Source organism: Dryobates pubescens, chromosome 1 (genome assembly GCF_014839835.1).
Source record: "Dryobates pubescens isolate bDryPub1 chromosome 1, bDryPub1.pri, whole genome shotgun sequence".
Lineage (NCBI taxonomy): Eukaryota > Metazoa > Chordata > Aves > Piciformes > Picidae > Dryobates > Dryobates pubescens.
The window spans coordinates 855,550-878,394 of NC_071612.1; the positions used below are offsets into that span (position 1 = coordinate 855,550).

Below are 22,845 nucleotides of genomic sequence, written 5' to 3' on the forward strand. Positions count from 1 at the left end.
TGCTGCCCTTCCCCACACCTCAGGAGCACAGAAAGAGCTGGGGATGGTTTTGTCCTCAGACCAACTGCCCCCATGCCCCAGGAGTGCCCTCCAGGGGCTCCTGGCCTCTGCCCTTCCTCTGCTTTTCAAGAGCTCTTCCACTGGAGCCATCCCAGGCCTGGTGCTGCTAATGGCTCCCAATTAGAGCAAGCAGTTGCCAGGGCAACCTCTCCATCCATCACCCTTCACCAGCTGGAGCCAGCTTCCTGCAGGGCTCAGCCCAGCCTGGGGCTCCTGTGGCATGCAGCTGGGTGAGGTTTGCTGTGCTGAGCCGGGGCTGGGTGGGCCTGGGGTACAAGAGGCTCCGGCTGCTCCTTGCCACGGGATTTAATCTCCAGGGCTCTCCCATCTCAGGGCCTGCCAGCATTGCAGGTGCTGCACACTCCCCTCCATGCTCAGGAGGAAGCTGAGCAGATCAGAGCTGATGCAGAGCAGCAGCACAGAGCTTCCCCTCTCCAGCAGCAGCCAGTGGCTTCTTTGGTGCTGCAGGCACGACCTGCAGGCACAACCTGCAGCACCATCCAAACCCTCTCCCAGGCCAGTCCCATGAGGTGGTCAGGGAATCAGAGACTCTTTTCAGCTGGAAAAGGCCTCTGAGATCAGCTCTCAACCCAGCCCCACCATGGCCACAGGGCTCTGGAGCACCTCCAGGCATGGGGACTCCACCACCTCCCTGAGCAGCCTCTGCCAGTCCCTGGCCACTCCTGCAGCACAGAAATCCTTCCTCCTCTCCAACCTGAGCCTCCCCTGGCAGGACATTTCCTCTCCTATCACCTGCAGAAGAGCCCAGCCCCAGCCTCACTGCAGCCTCCTCTCAGGGAGCTGCAGAGAGCAATGAGGTCTCCCTCAGCCTCCTCTGCTCCAGGCTGCACACCCCACTAGGTGTGGTGTGCAGGCCACTGCTGCTGCTCTGTTTTCTGCCTGGCTGGTGGTGCCTCCTCAGCCTGAGCCTCCCCTCGCTCCACACCTTCTCTGAGCAGCAACAGGAGGAATCTCTGGCTGAGAGCTTGGGGGGCACTGGCCCAGGCCCAATCTGCCTCTCACTTATTAGCCCTGGAGCTGATCTGCAAGAAGGAGTTTCTGGTTTCTAGGATGAATGGAGAGCTCAGCACACTCTCTGCTCTTTGCTCACTTGATCATCACTCAAGGGAGGGGGAGAAGCCCTCAGAGCAGCAGGGACCTGCTGGGACACAGAGGTGGCTGCAAACTGCTGTGGGCAACAAGTGCAGTGTGAGCCAGCAGTGTGCCCTCGTGGCCAGGATCTCCTGGGTGCATGGAGTGTGGCCAGCAGGGCAGGGGAGGCTCTGCTGCCCTTCTACTCTGCCCTGGTGAGGTTACACCTGGAGTCTTGGGTCCAGTTCCTGGCTCTCCAGGTCACTCCCTCAGCTGCCCCTCCCCAGCCCTGCTCTGCAGACCCTTCCCCAGCTCTGTTGCCCTCCTCTGGCCCTGCTCCATCCCCTCAATGTCCTTCTTGAAGTGAGTGACCCAGAACTGACCCCAGGATTTGAGCTGTGGCCTCAGCAGTGCTGAATCCAGGGGACCAAGCACTTCCCTGGTGCTGCTGGTGACCCCATTCCTGGTACAGCCACATCCCCTCTCCTGGGAGGGACCTTTCCCCCTTCCCCTCTTGCCTCATCCCTTCCTGCTGGGGGGCACAACCTGGATTTTCCTGCCTCTTGGCCTTGGCCAAGGCATTTTGGACAGGACAAAGGAGCCCAGCTCTGTTTCTTGCTGCCTTCCCAGCTGCACAGCAAACCTGCTTGGATGCTGAGCTGGGATTTATTCACTGCCTGCTCTGCCTTATTATGTCTCCAGGAATGAAGGCTGAGCACCTTGCAGCTCCCTTATCTCTGCTTGAGGAAGCCACCAGGCACCTTGTAAACAGAAGGCTGAATTTGTCATCCCCCCCTCAGCTCCTGTCAGCCACAGCAAGCCCTGGGCCCTGGGGGGAGGCAGAGCAGCCAAAGGAGGCATTGGCTGCTCTGTGTGATCATGATCAAACCAAGGCAGTGCAGCTCCCAGTGGGAAGCCTGCCTCCATACATGCTGCCTGAGCTGCCACCAGCCCCAGCAGTGGGCACTCAGCAAGCCCCAGTGCTCCACACAAGCTGCCCAGGCACACAGCCAGGAACAGCCTTGGGCTGCCCCCAGCAAGTCCTTGCCCAGCTCCAAGTTCTTAGAGAATTGCCTGGGTTGGGAAAGGCCTCAGCAGAGCCAAGCAGCAGGAGCTGGGGATGGCTTCTCCTGAGCTGCTTGCTTCTGGTGGTGCTTCCAGCAGAGCCAGACTCGGAGTCATGGAGTGCTTTGGGTTGGGAGAGGCCTCTGAGCTCAGCAGAGCCAAGCAGCAGGGGCTGGGGATGGCATCTCCTGAGCTGCTTGCTTCTGGTGGTGCTCCCAGCACAGCCAGAGTCACAGAGTGGTTTGGGTTGGGAGAGGCCTCTGAGCTCAGCAGAGCCAAGCAGCAGGGGCTGGGGATGGCTTCTCCTGAGCTGCTTGCTTCTGGTGGTGCTTCCAGCAGAGCCAGAGTCACAGAGTGCTTTGGGTTGGGAGAGGCCTCTGAGCTCATCCAGCCCAGCCCCACCATGGCCACCAAACCCTGGCCCCAGCTGCCATGGCCACAGGGCTCTGGAGCACCCCCAGCCATGGGGACTCCACCACCTCCCTGGGCAGCCTCTGCAGCCCCTGGCCACTCTGGCAGCACAGAGATTGTTCCTCCTCTCCAGCCTGACCCTCCCCTGGCACAGTTCCAGGCCAACCCCACTGCTCCCTATGGGGGACCCAGGGCCCTGCTGGGAGGTTTCTGGACTCCAACTGGTGCTGGGCTGTGCCAGGAGGTCAGGAGGCAGCCAGCAGCACTCAGCACAGGGAGCAGCCCTCAGCAGGGACATTCAGAGGCCCTACCTTGTCTTCCTTATCTTCAGTCATTAACAGATTTCATCTTCCAGTCAATAGCAGAGGCTAAACCCACATTGATCTGGGAGTAGTGGAGAATCACATCACTTGATCTCCCTGCTTAAACTTCCTTGGCCCTCCAATTACAGCCCCAGAATAAATCTTAATGACTGCCTAATATCAGCTTGCAGCAGACCTTCCCTCCAGCCCTAATCATCTTTTAAGCACCTTGGCTAAACTAATTGATTCTGATTCCTTTCTCTTAGCATCACCTCACAGAGCCCAGTGCTGAGCTTCCAAATCCATTTCCCTCCTCACCTCACTTAGGAATTATTGCTGCTGGTTAAGGGTGTGAGCAGGATCTGCTCTGCTACTAACAGGAGAGATCTTGTCTCCAAATGAGACTTAATGATCTCCATTAAGCATTGCAGGGCTGCTCTGGGGCTGAAAATGTAAATCATGGGGAGAAGGGGAAGAGGAGAGGACACTGTGCAGCACAGAGAGCCACAGAGTGCAGCAGGCTGGAAGGGACCCCCAGGGGCATCTTGGCCACCCCCTTCCCCTGCAGGCAGCAGGGACAGCTCCAGCCACAGCAGGCTGCCCAGGGACACAGCCAGGCTGAGCCTGAGTGTCTCCAGGGCTGGAGCCTCAACCCCCTCCCTGTGCAGCCTGTCCCAGGCTCTCCCTGTGCAGAGCTCCCTCCTGATGCCCAACCTACCTCTGCCCTGCCCCAGCCCCAAACCATTGCTCTCATCCTATCCCCACAGCCCCTTCTGAGCAGTCCCTCCCCAGGCTGCCTGCAGCTGCCCTGCAGACACTGAAATGCAGGTCTGAGCTCTGCCTGCAGCCTTCTCACAGCTCCTCACTCTCAAGATTCTCTTCCTCCTCTCCAGTCTCAGTCTCCCCTCTCCCAGCTCCAAGCCATTGTTCCACACCCTGGCACTCCCAGCCCTTGTCCACAGTCCCTCCCCAGCTCTCCTGGAGCCCTCCAGATACTGGAAGGCTGCTCTGAGGTCTCCCTGGAGCCTTCTCTGCAGGCTGCACAGCCCCAGCTCTCCCAGCCTGTCCCCACAGGGGAGGGTCTCCAACCTGTGATCATCTCTGTGGCCTCCTCTGGAGCCTCTCCATCAGCTCCATGTCCTGTGTTAGGGGTCACCATAGGTTATAGGACCCGTCCTGCTGCTGGCTGTGGCCCTCCCTAGTGCCCACCAGCTGCTGGCTGAGCCGGCCAGGGTCCTTAGAACCCATCCTGCTGCTGGCTGTGGCCTTCCTAGTGCCCACCAGCTGCTGGCTGTGCCGGCCAGGGTCCTTGGGACCCGTCCCGCTGCTGGCCGTGGCCTTCCTAGCACCCTGCATCTCCAGAGGCGCCGCAGCCGCAGCGCTGCCCTGCGCCGGCACAGCCCAGCGGAGGCTTGCAGGAGGCGCAGGCTGCGCCCTGGGGCGAGGCAGGACCTCCGCAGGACCTCCGCAGGACCTCCGCAGCTCCTCCCGCGGCCGAACCGCTTGTGCCGAGCGCCGGGGAAAGGGACCGAGCGAAGCCCCCGCTGCCGGGGGCAGCCCATCCGCGCCGGCCCCGGGTGCCCCCCGGCGGGGCCGCGCCGCAGCTCCCCTGCAGCCTGGCAGAGTTCATCGCCGCTCCCTTCTACCCTTCCGCCGGAGCCTGGGGCTCGCAGACAACGGAGGGGGCGAGCCGTGCGGGCGAGGGGGTGGCTGCTGCCCGCATGCCCATCGCACGCCTGCTGGAGCCACTCAAACAACACCTGGAGCCTTCAGGTCGCCGCCGCCGCCTCCTGCCGAGACCCAAACCTGCTGTTTGCTCAAAGGGGCCTCGCGGGGCTGCAGAGGCGCTCCCAGGAGGAGCTGCCTTCTTCCTCGGCTGCACCCAGCTATATTTAGCTGCCTGGCAGGCGCAGGGGGGCTGACATTTCTCCTCTGCCTGATGCAGAGCAAGCTGCAACTGCCTCCAGGAGCGGCAGAGGCTTTGGGTCGGCGAATGGGGAGAGATTCCCTGACCTGCTCCTGCCAGTTTGGCTGACTGGTTGCAGGGAAAGGCACTCTGGGGCTTGGCTCTGCTGGGTGAAGCTGCACTTCCCTCTTCCCTCCACACTGCTCTGCTGCAGGGCAAAGCAGGGTGGGGTATGGAAGGGACCCCTAGAGACCACCCAGCCCAAGCCCCCTGCCCCAGCAGGGCTCCCACAGCAGCTTGCCCAGCAGCACAGTGCCCAGGGGGGGTTGGGAGCTCTCCACACCAGGAGACTCCACAACCTCTCTGGGCAGCCTGCTCCAGGCCTCCAGCACCCTCACACCACACAGCTTTCTCCTCCTGTTCAGGTGGCACCTCCTGGGTGCCAGTCTGTGCCCCCTGCCCCTTGTGCTGCCCCTGGGCACCACTGAGCAGAGCCTGGCCCCAGCCTCTTGCCCCCCACAGCTCCTTCAGCTCTTGCTGAGCATTGCTCAGCTGCCCTCTGGGGCTGCTCTTCTGCAGGCTCTCAGCCCCAGGGCTCTCAGCCTCTGCTGCTCCCAGAGCTGCTCCAGGCCCCTCAGCATCTCTGCAGCCTCCCCTGGACTCCCCCCAGCAGTTCTGTCCCTCTGGAGCAGGGCAGCCCAGCGCTGGCCCCAGTCAGAGCAGTTCCTGTGCAGGACTTCATTTGGTTTTTTGCTCCAGACCACACAATTTTACTGCCTGTAGGAAGTCTCTGCTCTGAGCTGTCCATCCCACAAGCTCACCCTGACCACATCTGTGGCAGAACTCCACTCAGAATCATCTCCAGAAACCTTTAAGGAGCAGAATCCCAGAATGGTTGGGGTTGGAAGGAACCTCTGGAGATCATCCAGTCCAAACCTCTTGCCAGAGCAGGGTGACTCAGGGCAGGTCACACAGGAACACAGCCAGAAGGGTCTCAAAAGTCTCCAGAGAACCACAGAGCTGTCAGGGCTGGAAGGGAGCTCAAGGCTCAGCCAGCCCCAGCCCCCTGCCATGGGCAGGGACACCTCACACCACAGCAGGTTGCTCACAGCCACCTCCAGCCTGGCTGCAAACACCTCCAGGCAGGAGGCTTCCACCACCTCCCTGGGCAGCCTGTGCCAGGCTCTCACCACCCTCATGGGGAACAACTTCTTCCTCACAGCCAATCTCAATCTCCCCACTTCTAGTTTTGCTCCATCCCCCCAGTCCTATCCCTCCCTGACACCCTAAGAAGAGACTCCACAACTCCTCTGGTGCTGACAGCTCTCTCCCACTCTCTCCCAGCAGCTTTGTTTTCTCCTTCTGTTTTGTTTCTGTTCATCCTGAGCCACCCAGCAGAGCCACTGAGCCCCAAAGGCCTGAGCTGAGCATGGGCAGGAAAAGCTGCTCCTTCAGCTGGGGCTGACAGTGCTCCTTCACCCCCTGCCCTGCCACAGGCTGACTCCAGCACTCAGGGACCCACTCCTGCTGCTGGAAGGGTTTGATCAGGGCAGACTCTGGCACTAAGAGTTCAGGCTGCCAATGGAGACACCTCTGAACAAGCCCTTCAGGGGCTGGTTTTGTTCCCTGGCGGAGCTGGGGGCCAGCAGCCCTCACTCCTGCTGCCAGAGAACATCCTCTTGCCCCTGCAACCCCCGTGGGGCCCAGGGGCTGCTAATGATCTGCTCTCACAACCCCCTGCCCCTGGGGCCTGGCAAGGGCAGCCAGGAGCTGCAGCCTCCTCCTGGCAGGACGAGGAAGCCTGCTCCAGACAGGGGAAGAGAAGCAGTGATGGCAAATGAAGGCTTTTCTGCAGCACCAGCAAGCTGCTGCACGTGGCACAGAGCTGGCCTGGCACAGAGCTGGCCTGGCACAGAGCTGGCCTGGCACAGCCTCCCCTCTGCCAGGATGAGGAACAATGGCTTTGAGCTGCAGGAGAGGAGACTGAGGCTGGAGCTGAGGGAGAAATTCTTTAGAGTGAGGGTGGGGGGACACTGGAAGGGATTGCCCAGGGAGGTCCTCCCTGGAGGCGTTCCAGGCCAGGCTGGATGAGGCCCTGAGCCTGGTGGGAGCTGTCCCTGCCCGGGGCAGGGGCTTGGAGCTGGCTGAGCTTTGAGCTCCCTTCCAGCCCAAGCCAACCCTCTCTGGGGTTCTGTGCTGTGTGGCTGTGACCCTTCCCTCCACTCAGAAGCACTGTTCATGGATCAGGAGTTTTCCCTTCCTGTTGCTGCCCCAGAGAGAGAGCCAGCAGGGAAAACCACCCTCCCCCCAGCGCCCCCAGCCTCAGCCTCCCCCCTTCCAGCTCAAAGTCATCCTCCTGGCCTCCTCCGGCCCTGCGCCGGGCAGCACCACCACGGGCAGCAATGTCCTGCTTCAGAGAGTGCTCCTCTGCCAGGAGGCAGCCACCCAGCACCTCATGGCTCCACAATGCAGGCAGCAGCCCCAGTGACTGCAGCCTGATCGATCGATCGATCAGCTGACGGCTGAGCACCTCTGGCCCTTCACCTCCCCCCTCCTGCAGGGCTGAGCGGGCAGCCGGTGCCTGCTGCGCCGCTGCCCGCCGAGGGCTTGGTGCCACCTCCTGCCCCTGGCAAGCTGCTCCCTCCTCCTCCTCAGGTGACTCTGGGGGCCGTGAGCGGGGCCCCGGGCTCTGCCTGCCGGCAGCTGGCAGCTTGGGTCTCCTCCAGAGCAGAGAGCAGCCGCCGGCGCCGCGGCGCAGCTCGATGCCGCGGGAGCCTTCCGCTGCTGCTCTTCCAGGCATCAGCAGCAGCCATTTGTGGCCTTCTGAGCAGGACCTAATTACTCTGAGCAGCTCTTCTCTCACCCAGAGGGACTGCTGGTGCTGCTGCCTTGCTCTGAGCACCTGCCTGGCAGGGCAGCCGGCAGGGGCCTGCAGTCCTGCAGCCTTCTGCTGGCTTGGCTGAACCTCAGGAGGTTCAGCAGGCTCTGAGCAGGGCCAGATGCCAGGATGGGAGAGCAGAGAAGTGTTTGGGTTGGAAAAGGCTTCTAGGATCACCCAGGCCAACACCAACCCAGCCCCACCATGGCCACCAAACCCTGGCCCCAGCTGCCATGGCCACAGGGCTCTGGAGCACCTCCAGGCAAGGGGACTCCACCACCCCCCTGGGCAGCCTGTGCCAGGCCCTGACCACTCCTGCAGCACAGAGATTGTTCCTCCTCTCCAACCTGAGCCTCCCCTGGCACAGCTTCAGGCCATTGCCTCTCCTTCTGTCACCTGAGACTAGGGAGAAGTGAGCTGGGACTAGCTGACCTTTGGAGGTCCCTTCCAACCCAAACTCTTCTATGATCCTAAGAGCCCAGCTCCCCCCTGGCTGCAGCCTCCTCTCAGGGAGCTGCAGAGAGCACTGAGGTCTCCCTCAGCCTCCTCTGCTCCAGGCTGCACACCCCCAGCCCCCCCAGCTGCCCCTCCCCAGCCCTGCTCTCCAGCCCCTTCCCCAGCTTGCCTGCCCCACGTTCTGGCAGAGCCAGCTGCCCACTGCCTGCCAGCCCCAGATCCTCCAGCACCCAGCAGCAGAGAGCTCCAGGAGCTGTGGCATCAAACCCTTCCTCCCTCCCCAGCCCTCATATTTGGGGTTGCCATGGCAACTGCCAGCTCCAGCCTTCCCAGGGGAGAGAAGAGCTGCCTGTCCTACCTGCCCAATGTGTTTGTGTGGCAGGGAGCTAGGGTCACTTCATTTCCCCACAGCCCAGGAGCTGCTCTGCTGTGTTCATGTGACATCCCCTGGGTGAGCCAGGACCCCCCCAGCCGCCTGCCCTCTGTGGGCTTTGGGGAGCATTCCACAGCAGAGAGGGAAACCCTGCTGCCCAGCACACCTGCCCCAGCCTGCTCCTGGGCTGGGCTGCAGAGAGACCTCACAGCACAGAGAGGGGGAGGAAGGTGGAGCAGCAGCTGGGGCTTGGAATGTCAGAGTGGTTGGCTGGCAAGAGAGAAAACCAAAAGCAATCCTGACCCCAAGGGTTCCTGGGTGGAAAAAATCAACTGCACAGCACCTTCATCCCACCCTTCCCTGGAGTTTGGACTCAGTTTGGGTCATTGATCCTCCCCTGCTCCCCCTGACCTGCCCCAGCCAGCTCTGCTCTCCTCAAGCGCCGCCTGGCAGCGACTGTGCCCTGCGGCCTCGGCTCCTGTGCTTGCTGCAGCAGCTCTTGGAGGCCACTCTGCTGCTGCTAAGATGCCCACAGGCCCCTGGAGAGCCCAGGGCAGCTTGGTGGTCAAAACCAGCTCCAGCAGGAGTGGGAGAGCAGAGCTGCAGCCCCCTCCGAGCGCTCAGGTTAAGCAGCGGAGCAGGAGCTGGGAAGCAGCTGAGGGTGGAAGCAGCTCCTGGTCCCTGCCCCTCAGCACGCTGCCCCTGCCCCCCAGCACGCTGCCCCTGCCCCCCAGCACCCTGCCCCTGCCCCCCAGCACCCTGCCCCTGCCCCCCAACACGCTGCCCCTGCCCCCCAGCACGCTGCCCCTGCCCCCCAGCACGCTGCCCCTGCCCCCAGCACGCTGCCCCTGCCCCCCAGCACCCTGCCCCTGCCCCCCAGCACACTGCCCCTGCCCCCCAGCACGCTGCCCCTGCCCCCAGCACGCTGCCCCTGCCCCCCAGCACGCTGCCCCTGCCCCCCAGCACACTGCCCCTGCCCCCCAGCACACTGCCCCTGCCCCCCAGCACGCTGCCCCTGCTCCCCAGCACGCTGCCCCTGCCCCCCAGCACGCTGCCCCTGCCCCCCAGCACGCTGCCCCTGCAGCTGATGGGCACAGAATCCCTGAGACTGGAAAGAGGATGCAGCAGGGCAAGGGAGGTTCTCCTCCCCTCTATTCTGCCATGGTGAGGCCACACCGGGGTGCAGTGTCCAGCTCTGGGCTGCAGTTCAGGAGGGACAGGGATGGACTGCTGGGGGGAGTCCAGGGGAGGCTGCAGAGATGCTGAGGGGCCTGGAGCAGCTCTGGGAGCAGAAAAGGCTGAGAGCCCTGGGGCTGAGAGCCTGCAGAAGAGCAGCCCCAGAGGGCAGCTGAGCAATGCTCAGCAAGAGCTGAAGGAGCTGTGGGGGGCAAGAGGCTGGGGCCAGGCTGGACTGGAGGAGCTCTGGGGGTCCCTTCCACCAAAGCAGTCTGGGATTCTCCAGTGCCCTGCCTGCATGCCCCTGCACTGCTCAGACACCACAGCTTGGACTGCCCAAGATCAGAGGCAGCCTCAGCAGCACGCTCTGGGCTGTGACAGGCAGCAGACAGTGAAGTCCCTTGGCCCCAGCCCTGCCTTGGCTGCCTGGGGGCTGCAGCAGCAGCAGCCACCGGTGCCCCTGGCGCCGCCTTGGGCTGCAGCACAGCAAAGCCAGGGGCTGTGCCTGCTGCTGTGCTCTGTGTGACGTGGAGCTGATCACCTCCTCTGCTGCTGTCCTCCAGCCACCTGTAGCACAGCCTCCAAAGCAGCACTCAGCACCCCCACGGCTGCAGCACAACCATGGCTGCAGGACAACCATGGCTGCAGCACAACCACGGCTGCAGGACAACCATGGCTGCAGCACAACCACGGCTGCAGCACACCCAAAGCTGCAGCACAACCACGGCTGCAGCACACCCAAAGCTGCAGCACAACCACGGCTGCAGCACACCCAAAGCTGCAGCACAACCACGGCTGCAGGACAACCATGGCTGCAGCACAACCACGGCTGCAGGACACCCAAAGCTGCAGCACAACCACGGCTGCAGGACAACCATGGCTGCAGCACAACCACGGCTGCAGGACAACCATGGCTGCAGCACAACCACGGCTGCAGCACACCCAAAGCTGCAGCGCCCCCACGGCTGCAGCGCCCCTGGCCATCCAGGCCAGGCTGCTGGTGGCTTCCTTGCCCCCCTGGGCACTGCTGCCTCATCCTCAGCTGCTGGCACTCAGCACCCCCAGGGCCTTCCCTGCCAGGCAGCTTCCAGCCACTCTGCCCCCAGCCTGGAGCCTTCCTGGGCTTGCTGTGGCCCAAGGGCAGGACTCAGCCCTTGGCTTTGTTGAACCTCAGCCCACTGCCCTCAGCCATGGATCCAGCCTGGCCACATCCCTCTGCAGAGCCTCCCTGCCCTCCAGCAGACCACCACTGCCACCCAGCTTGGTGCCAGCTCACTGAGACTGCCTCAGTGCCCTCCCCCAGGTCATTGCTGAAGGTGTTCAAGAGAGCTGGAGCAGCACTGAGCCCTGGGAGCAGCACTGGTGACCAGACCCCAGCTGGGGTTAGCTCCATTCACCAACTCTCCTTTCCCCAGCTGCATTCACAGCTCCATTCACAACTGGACTCAGCTCCATTCCCCAGCTGCATTCAGCTCCATTTCCAACTGGATTCACAGCTCCATTCCCCAGCTGCATTCAGCTCCATTTCCAACTGGATTCACAGCTCCATTCCCCAGCTGCATTCAGCTCCATTCCCCAGCTGCATTCACAGCTCCATTCCCCAGCTGCATTCAGCTCCATTCCCCAGCTGCATTCACAGCTCCATTCCCCAGCTGCATTCACAGCTCCCTTCCCCAGCTGCATTCACAGCTCCCTTCCCCAGCTGCATTCAGCTCCCTTGCCCAGCTGCATTCACAGCTCCCTTCCCCAGCTGCATTCACAGTTCCCTTCCCCGGCTGCATTCACAGTTCCATTCCCCGGCTGCATTCACAGCTCCATTCCCCAGCTGCATTCAGCTCCATCGCCCAGCTGCATTTATCCCCCTTCCCCAACAGGCTTTCTCTCCCTTCCCCACCTGGCTTCAAGTCCCCTTCCAAAGAGCCTCTCCAGGACTCCTCGGCCCGCGTGGAGCCTTCCTACCCCGCAGCAGCTCCCCCCGCGCCCGCCGGCAGCCTCCGCCCGCACCGAGGCCCCGGCGGCGGCGGCAGTGTGGGGCCTCGGCTCCCTCCTCCCCACCTACCTTCTCAGCTGACTGGGCAGTGCCAAAAAATATCGGGATGAAGGCCAGCCACACTATACAGGTAGTGTACATAGTGAAGCCGATGGGCTTGGCCTCGTTAAAGTTCTCCGGGACGCCCCGGGTCTTGATGGCGTACACAGTACACGTCACCATCAGCAGGATGCTGTAGCCCAGGGAGCAGATGATCTGCAGGTCTGTAATGTCACACTTGAGCACCCCCCGCGCCTGCTCGGGGTTCAGAGTCTTCTGCTCGTCGTAGTCGACGACGATGTTGGGGGGGTCGACGGCGAACCAGACCAGGACGCCCAGCAGCTGGACGGAGATGAGGCTGGAGGCGATGGCCAGCTGGGAGCTGGGGCTGATCAGCCTGGGGGCCGTCACCGACTTCTTGCCCTGCTCGAAGATGCGGTAGATGCGGTTGGTCTTGGTGAGCAGCGCGGCGTAGCTGATGCACATGCCCAGCCCCAGGAAGAGGCGGCGGCAGGAGCAGACGGCGGCGTCGGGCTGGGCGATCATCAGGAAGGTGATGATGTAGCAGAGGAAGATGCCGGTCAGCAGCACGTAGCTCAGCTCCCGGCCCGAGGCCCGCACGATCGGCGTGTCGTTGTACCGGATGAAGGTGGCCACCACGAAGATGGTGGCCACGATGCCCAGCATGGCCAGGAAGACCGGGATGAGGGCCCAGGGGGAGTGCCACTCCAGCTTGACGATGGGGATGGCGCGGCAGCCGGTGCGGTTCTCGTTGGGCCGCTGGTTGTAGGAGCAGAGCAGGCAGGTCACCTCGTCCGCCTGGTACTGGTAGCCGTCGCACAGCTCGCAGTGCCAGCAGCAGGGCATCCCCTTCACCATCTTCTTCCTCTCCCCCGGCTTGCAGGGCAGGCTGCAGACCGAGGGCGGCACCTGGCGCACGCCTCCGCCCCACTGCATCTCCTCGACCTGGGGGACAGGGGGCGAGAGCGGGAGGGTGGGTGGGCAGCCGGGGGGGAGCCTGCCCCACACAAACCACACCCTGAGACCTCAGCCATGGCACTGCCACTGCCAGGCAGCCAAGGGGGCAGTGGAAGGAGGGAGGAGCAGAGAGGAACCTACAACAGAACCACCAAAGGGTTAACCTTCACCCATGGCAGGCTCATGGTCACTGTGAGACCACCAAGGGGGGAATGGAAGCAGGGAGGAGCAGAGAGGAACCTGCAACAGAACCACCAAAGGGTTAGCCCTCAACCATGGCAGGGTCATGGTCACTGTGAGACCACCAAGGGGGGAATGGAAGGAGGGAGGAGCAGAGAGGAACCTGCAACAGAACCACCAAAGGGTTAACCTTCACCCATGGCAGGGTCATGGTCACTGTGAGACCACCAAGGGGGGAATGGAAGCAGGGAGGAGCAGAGAGGAACCTAAACCAGAAAAGCCAAAGGGTTAACCTTCACCCATGGCAGGGTCATGCTCACTGTGAGACAACCAAGAGGGCAATGGAAGCAGGGAGGATCAGAGAGGAACCTGCAACAGAACCACCAAAGGGTTAACCTTTGTGTGTGTTTGGCTCCTGGTCAGTGTCAGACAGATGAGATGGGAATGGAAGAAAGGAGGACCCAAGAACCACCTACAACAGAGAAACCAAATGGTTAACCTTCATCCATGGAAGGCTCCTGGTTACTGTGCGACAACCAAGGGGGGAATGGAAGGAAGGAAGACCCAAGAAGAACCTGGAGCAGAGGAAGGCCAAAGGGTTAAGCTCTGTGTGTGGCAGGCTCCTGGCAAAGCAGCAGGCCCCACGTGTTGGGGTGTCCTGAGGCACCTCAGTGCATCACTGCCCTCACTTATCATTGCCACCAGCAGCTCCTTGGGGTGGGAGCAGAGACACCCCCAGAGAAGCCAGCAGAGTGGAAACCTCTTCCTCCTTGCATGACAGTCAGCAAGGACCCTGCAGAGGCTCCACTCTCAAAGCTGCTTCTCATCCATCCAGAGCCTGAGGCTTCTGAGCAAGCCCAGAAGGAGAGCTCCTCCGTCTTGCAACCGTGGCTGCCCAGGCTGGTGCTTCACAGGAGTGGAAAGGTGTCTCATGCAGGGCATGGAATCAGTGAGGAGGTGACAGGATCTGCAATCTGAGCCAGGGGAGAAAGAGGAAGGGCAAAGAAAACAGTCCCCAGTGGAAAAAAAACCCCAGGCCAACCCTGCAAGCGTTGGCTGATGTGCCAGTGCCAAGCCCCACTCTGCTCTGGACGTGCCAGAGGTGCTCCTGGGGACGCAAACTCTGAAGGATGATATCAAAGGCCTGGAAATCTGCCTGCTCCTGAGCTCTCAAGGGCCCTGAGGACCTGCAAAAGAGGCTCCCAAGACCTGCAGGCAATTAGACTCACAAATCAGGTCAGCATATCCCTGACTGGAGCCACTCAGCAGGCCCAAGGAGAAGGGAGGTTTAGCACTGGAGTCTCCCTGAAACAGCCCAGAAATGACCTCCTGAAAGAGTCCAGACTGGAACCACTGGGAAGAGCCTGCCAGGGCTTGATGGCCATGGTGGTGCTGGCTTGATGGTTGGACTGGCTGAGCGTGGAGGTCTTTTCCAACCCAAGCCAGCATTACAGGAAGGCTCTGGAGGTGCTGGGAGGTGTCCAGAGCAGGGCCACGAGGAGGAGCAGAGGGCTGGAGCTGCTCTGCTCTGAGCACAGCCTGAGGGAGCTGGGGCTGTGCAGGCTGGAGAGGAGAAGGCTCCCAGGAGACCTCATTGTGGCCTTCCAGGATCTGCAGGGGGCTCCAAGCAAGCTGGGGAGGGACTTTGGAGGGTGTCAGGGAGGGATAGGACTGGGGGGGATGGAGCAAAGCCAGAAGTGGGGAGACTGAGATTGGCTGTGAGGAAGAAGTTGTTGCCCAGGAGGGTGGTGAGAGCCTGGCACAGGCTGCTCAGGGAGGTGGTGGAAGCCTCCTGCCTGGAGGTGTTTGCAGCCAGGCTGGAGGTGGCTGTGAGCAACCTGCTGCAGTGTGAGGTGTCCCTGCCCAGGGCATGAGCCTTGAGGTCCCTGCCAGCTCTGTGATGCTGTGACTCATCAATGACTCTCTGAGCTCCTGTGCATCTCCCAGCCCATAAGCTCCTGGAGCCAGGGGGCTGGGCTCTGTCTCCATGATCAATTCTCCTCCTGCTCACTGCAGCAGAAGCAGCACTGAGGAGTGCTGAGCCTCCCTCCCAGGGCCTGCTGTAATTGCTCATTTTAATGAGGAAAGTAACTCAATCTCTGTGTCAAACCCAAGCCTCAGTGCCGCTCCCCTCCCTCCTGCAGCACCACCAGGCCTGGGCTGAGCTGTTTGTTCTCAGCTAAATTGTTTCAAGCAAGGTTTGATTAAAGTGAAAATCAGCACAGAAGAAACAAACAAACAACCAACCAAAGCCAAACAAACAAAGCAACCACACCAACCTAATTACATTAGTGCTAATTAACCTGCTCAGGGAGAGAAGGAAGGCAAGGGGGAAGAAGAGCCCAGGCAGGTTGGCTGCTGGGGCTGCCCCAAGGGCTGGGGGCTGTTGGATCAGAACAACTCTGCCATGGCCCCATTAGGAAGCCATCCTGGAGGGCACTGCTCAGAGTCATTGCCCCCTTGCAGACTGCTCCTGGGCCCCAAGGCAGCAGCTCAAACAGTTGCTCTCTGCTCAGCTCCACAGCCAGCAGTGTTTGTATGACTTAGCTCTTCAGGCTTAGCTATTAATGTCTTGTAATTAGCTTCTAAATCCAGAGCTCCTCCATGCTAATGGCTTTGAGCTAAGAGTGTGTCAACACCACACAGTCAACAGAGCCTCCTGCAAAACACCGACCCCAAAGCCTTGCTGCAGGCAACAGCCACCAGAAGCCAAACTGCCCCTGGAGGTGTCCTGGGGTAAACCAGAGCAGGGCTGGGGCTGCTCAGGCACTGCCCAGCTCAGGCTCTGCTCAGGGAGCTCCTGGCTGAAGCTCAGGGCAGAGCTCCTGCCAAGGGCACAAAGCCTCTGCCTCACACTTGCTCCAGTCAAGAAGTTTCTCCTGCTGTCCAACCTACACCTCCCCTGCTGCAGCCTGAGGTCATCTCCTGTCCCTTGTTACCAGGGAGGAGAAACTAACCCCCAGCTGGCTCCAACCTCCTTCCAGGCAGGCAGTGAGGAGGTCTCCTCTCAGCCTCCTCCTCTCCAGGCTGAGCACCCCCAGCCCCCTCAGCTGCTCCTCCCCAGCTTCCTTGCCCTCCTCTGGACACTCTCCAGCCCCTCAATGTCTCTCTCATCCTGCAGAGCCCCAAACTGAACCCAGCATTTGAGGTGTGGCCTCGCCAGGGCTGAGTGCAGGGAGGGAGAAGGGGGTCCTGGGCTCCAGGTCTCACTCCTGCCTCACCACAGCTCTGCTCCCAGTGCTGCTGCAGAGGAGCTCCTCACCAGCAGGCTGCAGCTGCAGCCCAGGGCCAGTTTGTGCTTTCAGGTGTCTGGGGACACTTCAAACACCAGCTGCTTTAGAGGGAGAGCAAAACCTCCCAGCTTCTCCTGCTCTGCTCTGTTAATGACCTGAAGTCCTTCTCCTTTACAGACAGAAGTCAAACATCCTTCTGCAGGGTTTGTTCTCTTTGTCCCAGCTCCTCCTGCTGCTGCATTGCCCCAGAGAACCAGCAGCTGCTGCAGGGGCAGTGCCCTGCCCCCAGGCACAGCCAGGGCAGGCAGATCACTGCTGCCTGACTGGAGGTGATGGAACCTCACAGCTCCTCAAGACTCCCAGCCAGAACTTTCCCATTTTTCACTGCCAGCACAAATCAGAGAGGCTGCCAGGAGCTGCTGACAGCATTGCCACGAGGCCAGACCCCTGCCCTGCTGACTCAGACACCCCCAGGATCAGCCTCACCCAAGGACTGCTCTGAGTTCTCCTTCTCCTCAGGGATGCTGTGACAGCTCCTGGGCAGACCTGGCCTGGGCAGGGTCCCTCTGTGCCAAGTGCTTGAGGAGCATCTGTGGAAGCTACAGCTCCTTCTAACCATCAGGAGGAACTTCTGTAAGCTAAGGGTGACAGAGCCCTGGAGCAGGCTGCCCAGAGAGGTTGTGGAGTCTCACAAGTGTGGAGGTCACACCTGCAGGACTGGGGCCAGTTCTGGGCTGCCCAGGTCAAGAGGGACAGAGAACTGCTGGGGAGAGGCCAGGGGAGGCTGCAGAGATGCTGAGGGGCCTGGAGCAGCTCTGGGAGCAGCAAAGGCTGAGAGCCCTGGGGCTGAGAGCCTGCAGAAGAGCAGCCCCAGAGGGCAGCTGAGCAATGCTCAGCAAGAGCTGAAGGAGCTGTGGGGGGCAGGAGGCTGGGGCCAGGCTCTGCTCAGTGGTGCCCAGGGGCACACAAGAGGCAGGGGGCACAGACTGGAGCCCAGGAGGTTCCACCCCAGCAGGAGGAGAAAGTTGTTTGTTGTGAGGGTGCTGGAGGCCTGGAGCAGGCTGCCCAGAGAGGTTGTGGAGTCTCCTGAAGAGCTTCCAACCCGCCCTGGTCCCTGTGCTGCTGGGCAAGCTGCTGTGGGAGCCCTGCTGGAGCAGGGGCTGGGGCTGGGTGAGCTCCAGAGCTCCCTTCCAGCCTTCACCATGCTGGGCTCTGTGGCATGGGCACAGCTTCCCCTGGCACCAGCTGTTGCCCCCCAGAGCAGAGGAGTTTGGGCACAGACAGCCACCTGCCCTCTGCCTCCCTTTGGACTTAAAGCCATCGATTTTCATCTCAGTCTCAACCCAAAGCTCTCCTCTGGTCCCCACTCTGCAGCTCCTTTGTGGTCACCTCCTGAAGCAGCAGCAGCAGCTCCTAAGCCACCCCTGAGCCTCTTCTGCTTTTCTCTTGTTTCTGCCCCATCTTCCTTTGGGGGTTTTTTCCACCCCCCCCTTTTCATTCCAGAGCTGTCATCACTTTCTGCCACTCTTACCTGCTCTGAGCTCCCCAGGAGCAAGCTGAGGCTGAGCTCTTGTAATCACATCCTTAATGAGCCCCAAAGGCTGTTTGTTCTACATCAAACCCAAGGACACTGTGAGAGCAGCACCAAGGTGGAGAGGAAAATGCTTAATCCACAACTTTGGGGTTTTTTGTCTGGCTGCAAAGCTGCTTATCCCCAACCCCTGCTCCTGACACCCAGTGGAAGGGAAAAGTCCTTCACTGAATGGGGTCTGTGGTCCCCCCTCCCCCATCTGACCACAGCTTTGTGTTGTCTTCTCACTGCTGGCAGGGGATGGGGCCACACACCTGCAGTGTCCCTCCTGCAGCCCCCACCTCACATTTTGTGGTTCACACAGAACCAAACCCTTCTAAAGCCTCATTCTTAGCTGCTTGAAAGGATAGGGCCAGAGCAGGGCACCCACAGCAGGGCTCCCACAGCAGGGCTCCCCCAGCAGCTTGCCCAGCAGCACAGTGCCCAGGGGGGGTTGGAAGCTCTCCACACCAGGAGACTCCACAACCTCTCTGGGCAGCCTGCTCCAGGCCTCCAGCACCCTCACAACAAACAACTTTCTCCTCCTGCTCAGATGGAACCTCCTGGGCTCCAGTCTGTGCCCACTGCCCCTTGTGCTGTCCTTGGGCAGCACTGAGCAGAGCCTGGCCCCAGCCTCTTGCCCCCCACAGCTCCTTCAGCTCTTGCTGAGCATTGCTCAGCTGCCCTCTGGGGCTGCTCTCCTGCAGGAAGGGAGGAAGAGTCTAGAGAGCACTTCAGGTTTGCATGGAGGGGCAGCAAGGGCCCAGGGCTCAGCAGCACTGCTGGGCAAAGCTTCAGCTTGTGAGCAGAAGGAGCCAGAAACTCACTCCAAAGGACTTCCTCCTCATGTTGAGGTGGAGCCTCCTGGGTTCCAGTTTGTGCCCACTGCCCCTTGGCCTATCTCAGGGCAGCACTAAGCAGAGCCTGGCACCTTCTTGCCCCTCACCCTTCAGGCAGCTGATGGCTCTCACTGCTGAGGGGACCTGGCTGCATCGCTCCCTGCTCTGTGCCTGGCCACAGCGAGCAGGAGCTTGGTGTGCAGAGGGGCAGTGCCTGCCTCCAGCCCCAGGAGCTGCTCTCACCACACGGCACCAAGCCCTTTCCAAAGCCCTCTGTGCTGCTGGCTGATGGCACCAGGAGCAGGAGGGTTGCACCACTTGGCAGAGCTCCTAGGAGGTGCCTCTGGCTGGCCTCAGAAGCCACCATTCCAGCCTGGAAATCCTCTCGCTGCTCCTCACCTTTTGCCACCTCCTGATGCTTCTCCTGTCAGAGATAAGTGATCAGATCCTGCTTAATTAGAGGAGGCATTTACAGCTTGCCTGGCTGCTGCTGGGACAGGGCTCCTGTGCAAATAGCAGCCTGGCCACCCCCTCTGGAGCCCTGACTGCTCTCTGGCACCTGCAGCCTGTCCTTTAACAGCACAACCTGCAGTGAAGCAGCAGGAAATGAAGCCTGGCTCCTCTGGGGTCAGCAGCAGTGCATGAGGACCGTGCCCCTTCACCCCAGCAGCAGGTCACCGTGCCCAAGCCACCGTGGCACTGCCCCTGGGCTGCCTCTGGGGCTGCCCAGCACTCAGCAGCTGCTGTGAGGGGAAGCAGCAAAGGCCCCAGGCAGCACAGCTCAGGCCCCAGCAGCTCAACAGCACTCCCAGGGCACAGCAGGCTGGAAGGGACCCTCCAAAGGTCATCTTGGCCAAGCCCCTGCAGGCAGCAGGGACCCCTCCAGCTAGAGCAGGCTGCCCAGGGCAGCACCCAGGCTGAGCTTGAAACCACCAGGCACAGGGGTTCTGACCCAAGAGCTCTTCCCCAGCCCGCCTGGAGTCACAGCCTGGCAGCAAGACCAACCTGACTCCAGCCCTGCTGCCTCCTCCATGCCTGCTGGAGAGCTGCTGGAGCCTCAGGAGTTAGCATATGGCCCTGCAGCAGGTCCCTGGCTGGGAACATTGCCTCCCATGGCTGGGAGCTCATGCTGCACACAGGAAGGTAATGAAAGGTGCTGGTGCTGGTCATGGTTGAGAGGAGCAATGAAGGAGGAGGGCACTGAATGGCAGAGCAAACCAAACAGTGTTTGTCATCATGTCCCAGCTGCTGGCAGCCCCTCAGCCAGGCCATGGGGCTGGGCTGGGGTCCAGCAGCAGGCTGCTGCCTCTGTCCACCTCTGCATCTGCCCCACAGGCAGCCTGGCTGATGAGTTGATGTGGTCCTGGGATGGAAGGGACCTCAAAGCTCAGCCAGCCCCAGCCCCCTGCCATGGGCAGGGACCCCTCCCACCAGCCCAGGCTGCTCCAGGCCTCCTCCAGCCTGGCCCTGAACACCTCCAGGGAAGGGTCACAGCCACAGCCTCCCTGGGCAGCCTGTTCCAACCCCTGACCACCCTGGCAGGACAGAAGCTGTTCCTAATGCCCAAGCTCACCCCTTCCAGGTGCCCCTACCTGGTGCTTTGAGGCCAAGAGCATTTCACACCAGACCTGCTGGAGACCTCTCCAGGCAATACAGGACAGGACATTATGTTTCCCATCCACAGCCAAGGGGGGGCCTTCCTCAGCCATCCAGAAACTGATCTGCAGGACCAGAGTGCCCAGTGGCCTCTTTAGGAGCTGTTACATGGAGCTGCAAGAGTGCCCCTGACAAGCTGGAGCTGCCAGTGCAGTGAGGACAAGGTGCTGGGCACCACCAGGCATCAGCCAGGCAAGGTGACAAAGATCTGCCTTAGGAGGACTTCCCTCCCCAGCAGCATCCCAACAGCTGCCCTGGGACCATTTCACTGCTCTCCAAGGTGAGGGGGAGTGAGGGCCTCCCATGCACCACTGTGCTGCAAGCTGGGGAGGGATGGCATGGGAGGAGCACCACAGCCTGGCTGGATGCTCCAGCACAGCCTGGGGGGGAGAGCACTTCCCCAGGGGGAGCTTCCTCCTTGCTCTTCAGCCAAGACCTCCAGTCCATCACCTGGGGTCTCCATACCCTCACTAACAACTTCTCTCTTCCTTGAGCTCACACAGCAGCAGCCCCAGCCAGGGCAGGCTGCTCCCAGCCCCAAGCCCCCTGCCCTGCACTGCTGCCAGCCAGGGGGCAGCTCCCAGCTCTCTGGGCAGCCTGGGCCAGGCTCTCCCCACCCTCAGCTTGAACAAAGCCAAGCAGGAAGCCTTGAACCCAGACCTCCAGAGAGCTGCCACACACCACCCTCACACAGCCAGAGCTGGCACAGGAGCCTCCAGCTCTCTCTGCCACCCCTCCTGGGGGAGCTGCTTCACCTGAGAAGCATCAAAGCATCCTGCAGGTCTTTGATCCCTGCTCTGGGCTGCTTGTTCTTCTTTAGGCAGCGTGACCAAGAGGCCACCTGGCTCACATGGAGCTCTCTGCCACCTGCTTGCAAGTGACTCACTCAAAACCAACCAACCAAAACCCAACCAAGCCAACCTCTGAGCCCAGAGAGGCTGAAAAGCACCTGCAGAGGAAAGCCTGGGGGCTCCTCACCACTCCACACCAGGGGTGCTCCAAACCACACCACACCACTGGTGGCTCCAGACCACTTTGCTCCACACCACTGGTGGCTCCAGACCACACCACAGCACTGGTGGCTCCAGACCACACCACACCACTGGTGGCTCCAGACCACACCACTCCACTGGTGGCTCCAGACCACACCACTCCACTGGTGGCTCCAGATCACACCACTCCACTGCTGCCTTTACCAAGCTGGCACAGAAGGACTTCAGCCACCCAAAGTCATCACAGTTGCTCCACCACCTGATGGCTCCATCAGCTCGAGGAGTTGTGGCACAACAGGGAAGAGGCAGCAGGACAAAGCCAAGGGATCAGGGAATGCCAGGCTGGAAGTGACCCCCAAGGACCCTTCCTGGACATCAGCTAAAACACTTTGCCAGCAAGAGAGGTCAGGGACTGGGATGTGCTGCCCAGGCGGCCACCAAGCCTGGCTGTGTTTCAAGGTGGTTTGGATGTGGTGCTTGGGGATATGGTTCAGGGGTGAGCCTTGTAGAGGAGGGCTCTGGGCTGGACTTGGTGATCCTGGTTCCAGCCTGAATGCTGACTCTGTGACCAGCTGGTGCAACCCTTGGAGCCTGCAGTAGCAGGGAAGCAGAGGCTGAACAGAGGCTGAGCTGAGGCAGCAGCTCCGGGCTGGCCGTGGGGGCATGGCAGGAGCTGGGCAGGGAGCAGCAGCAGCAGCCACAGCTTGAGTCCTGTGTCCAGTTCTGGGCTCCTCAGTTTAAGAAGGACATTGAGACACCTGAAGGTGTCCAGAGAAGGGCAAAGAGGCTGGGGAGGGGTCTGGAGCACAGCCCTGGGAGGAGAGGCTGAGGGAGCTGGGGTTGCTTAGCCGGGAGAAGGAGGCTCAGGGGAGACCTTCTTGCTCTCTGCAACTCCCTGAAGGGAGGTTGGAGCCAGGTGGGGGTTGGTCTCTTCTCCCAGGCACCCAGCACCAGAACAAGAGGACACAGTCTCAAGCTGTGCCAGGGGAGGTTTAGGCTGGAGGTGAGAAGAAAGTTCTTCACTGAGAGAATGGATTGCCATTGGGATGTGCTGCCCAGGGAGGTGGTGGAGTCACCATCCCTGGAGTGTTCAGAGGGGACTGGACGTGGCACTTGGTGCCATGGTTTAGTCATGGGGTCTGTGGTGCCAGGTTGGGCTTGATGATCTTTGAGGTCTCTTCCAGCCTTGGTGATACTGTGAGGAGATACTGCCCTGCAAGCTGCCAGCTCCTGCAGGGCACGGGGCAGCAGTGTTTGCTGGCTCTGGGCTGGGCAGGCAGGGGGGCAGCAGTGTTTGCTGGCTCTGGGCTGGGCAGGCAGGGGGGAGCAGTGTTTGCTGGCTCTGGGCTGGGCAGGCAGACCCCGGGGGGCAGGCAGGGGGCAGGCAGGGGGGCAGCAGTGTTTGCTGGCTCTGGGCTGGGCAGGCAGGGGGGCAGCAGTGTTTGCTGGCTCTGGGCTGGGCAGGCAGGGGGGCAGCAGTGTTTGCTGGCTCTGGGCTGGGCAGGCAGGGGGGCAGCAGTGTTTGCTGGCTCTGGGCTGGGCAGGCAGACCCCGGGGGGCAGGCAGGGGGCAGGCAGGGGGCAGCAGTGTTTGCTGGCTCTGGGCTGGGCAGGCAGGCCCCGGGGGGCAGGCAGGGGGCAGGCAGGGGG

General features: G+C 61.4%; 1 protein-coding gene across 1 annotated transcript in view; it reads right to left on the reverse strand.

Annotated features, from left to right (window-relative positions):
• Window positions 1-22,845, reverse strand: part of GRM7 (glutamate metabotropic receptor 7) — a 205,752-nt gene that overhangs the window by 33,141 nt on the left and 149,766 nt on the right. The window contains exon 8 of the mRNA XM_054179927.1: window positions 11,779-12,714. Within this exon, the coding sequence (XP_054035902.1) occupies window positions 11,779-12,714 (936 nt within the window). The remainder of the gene's footprint in view (window positions 1-11,778; window positions 12,715-22,845) is intronic.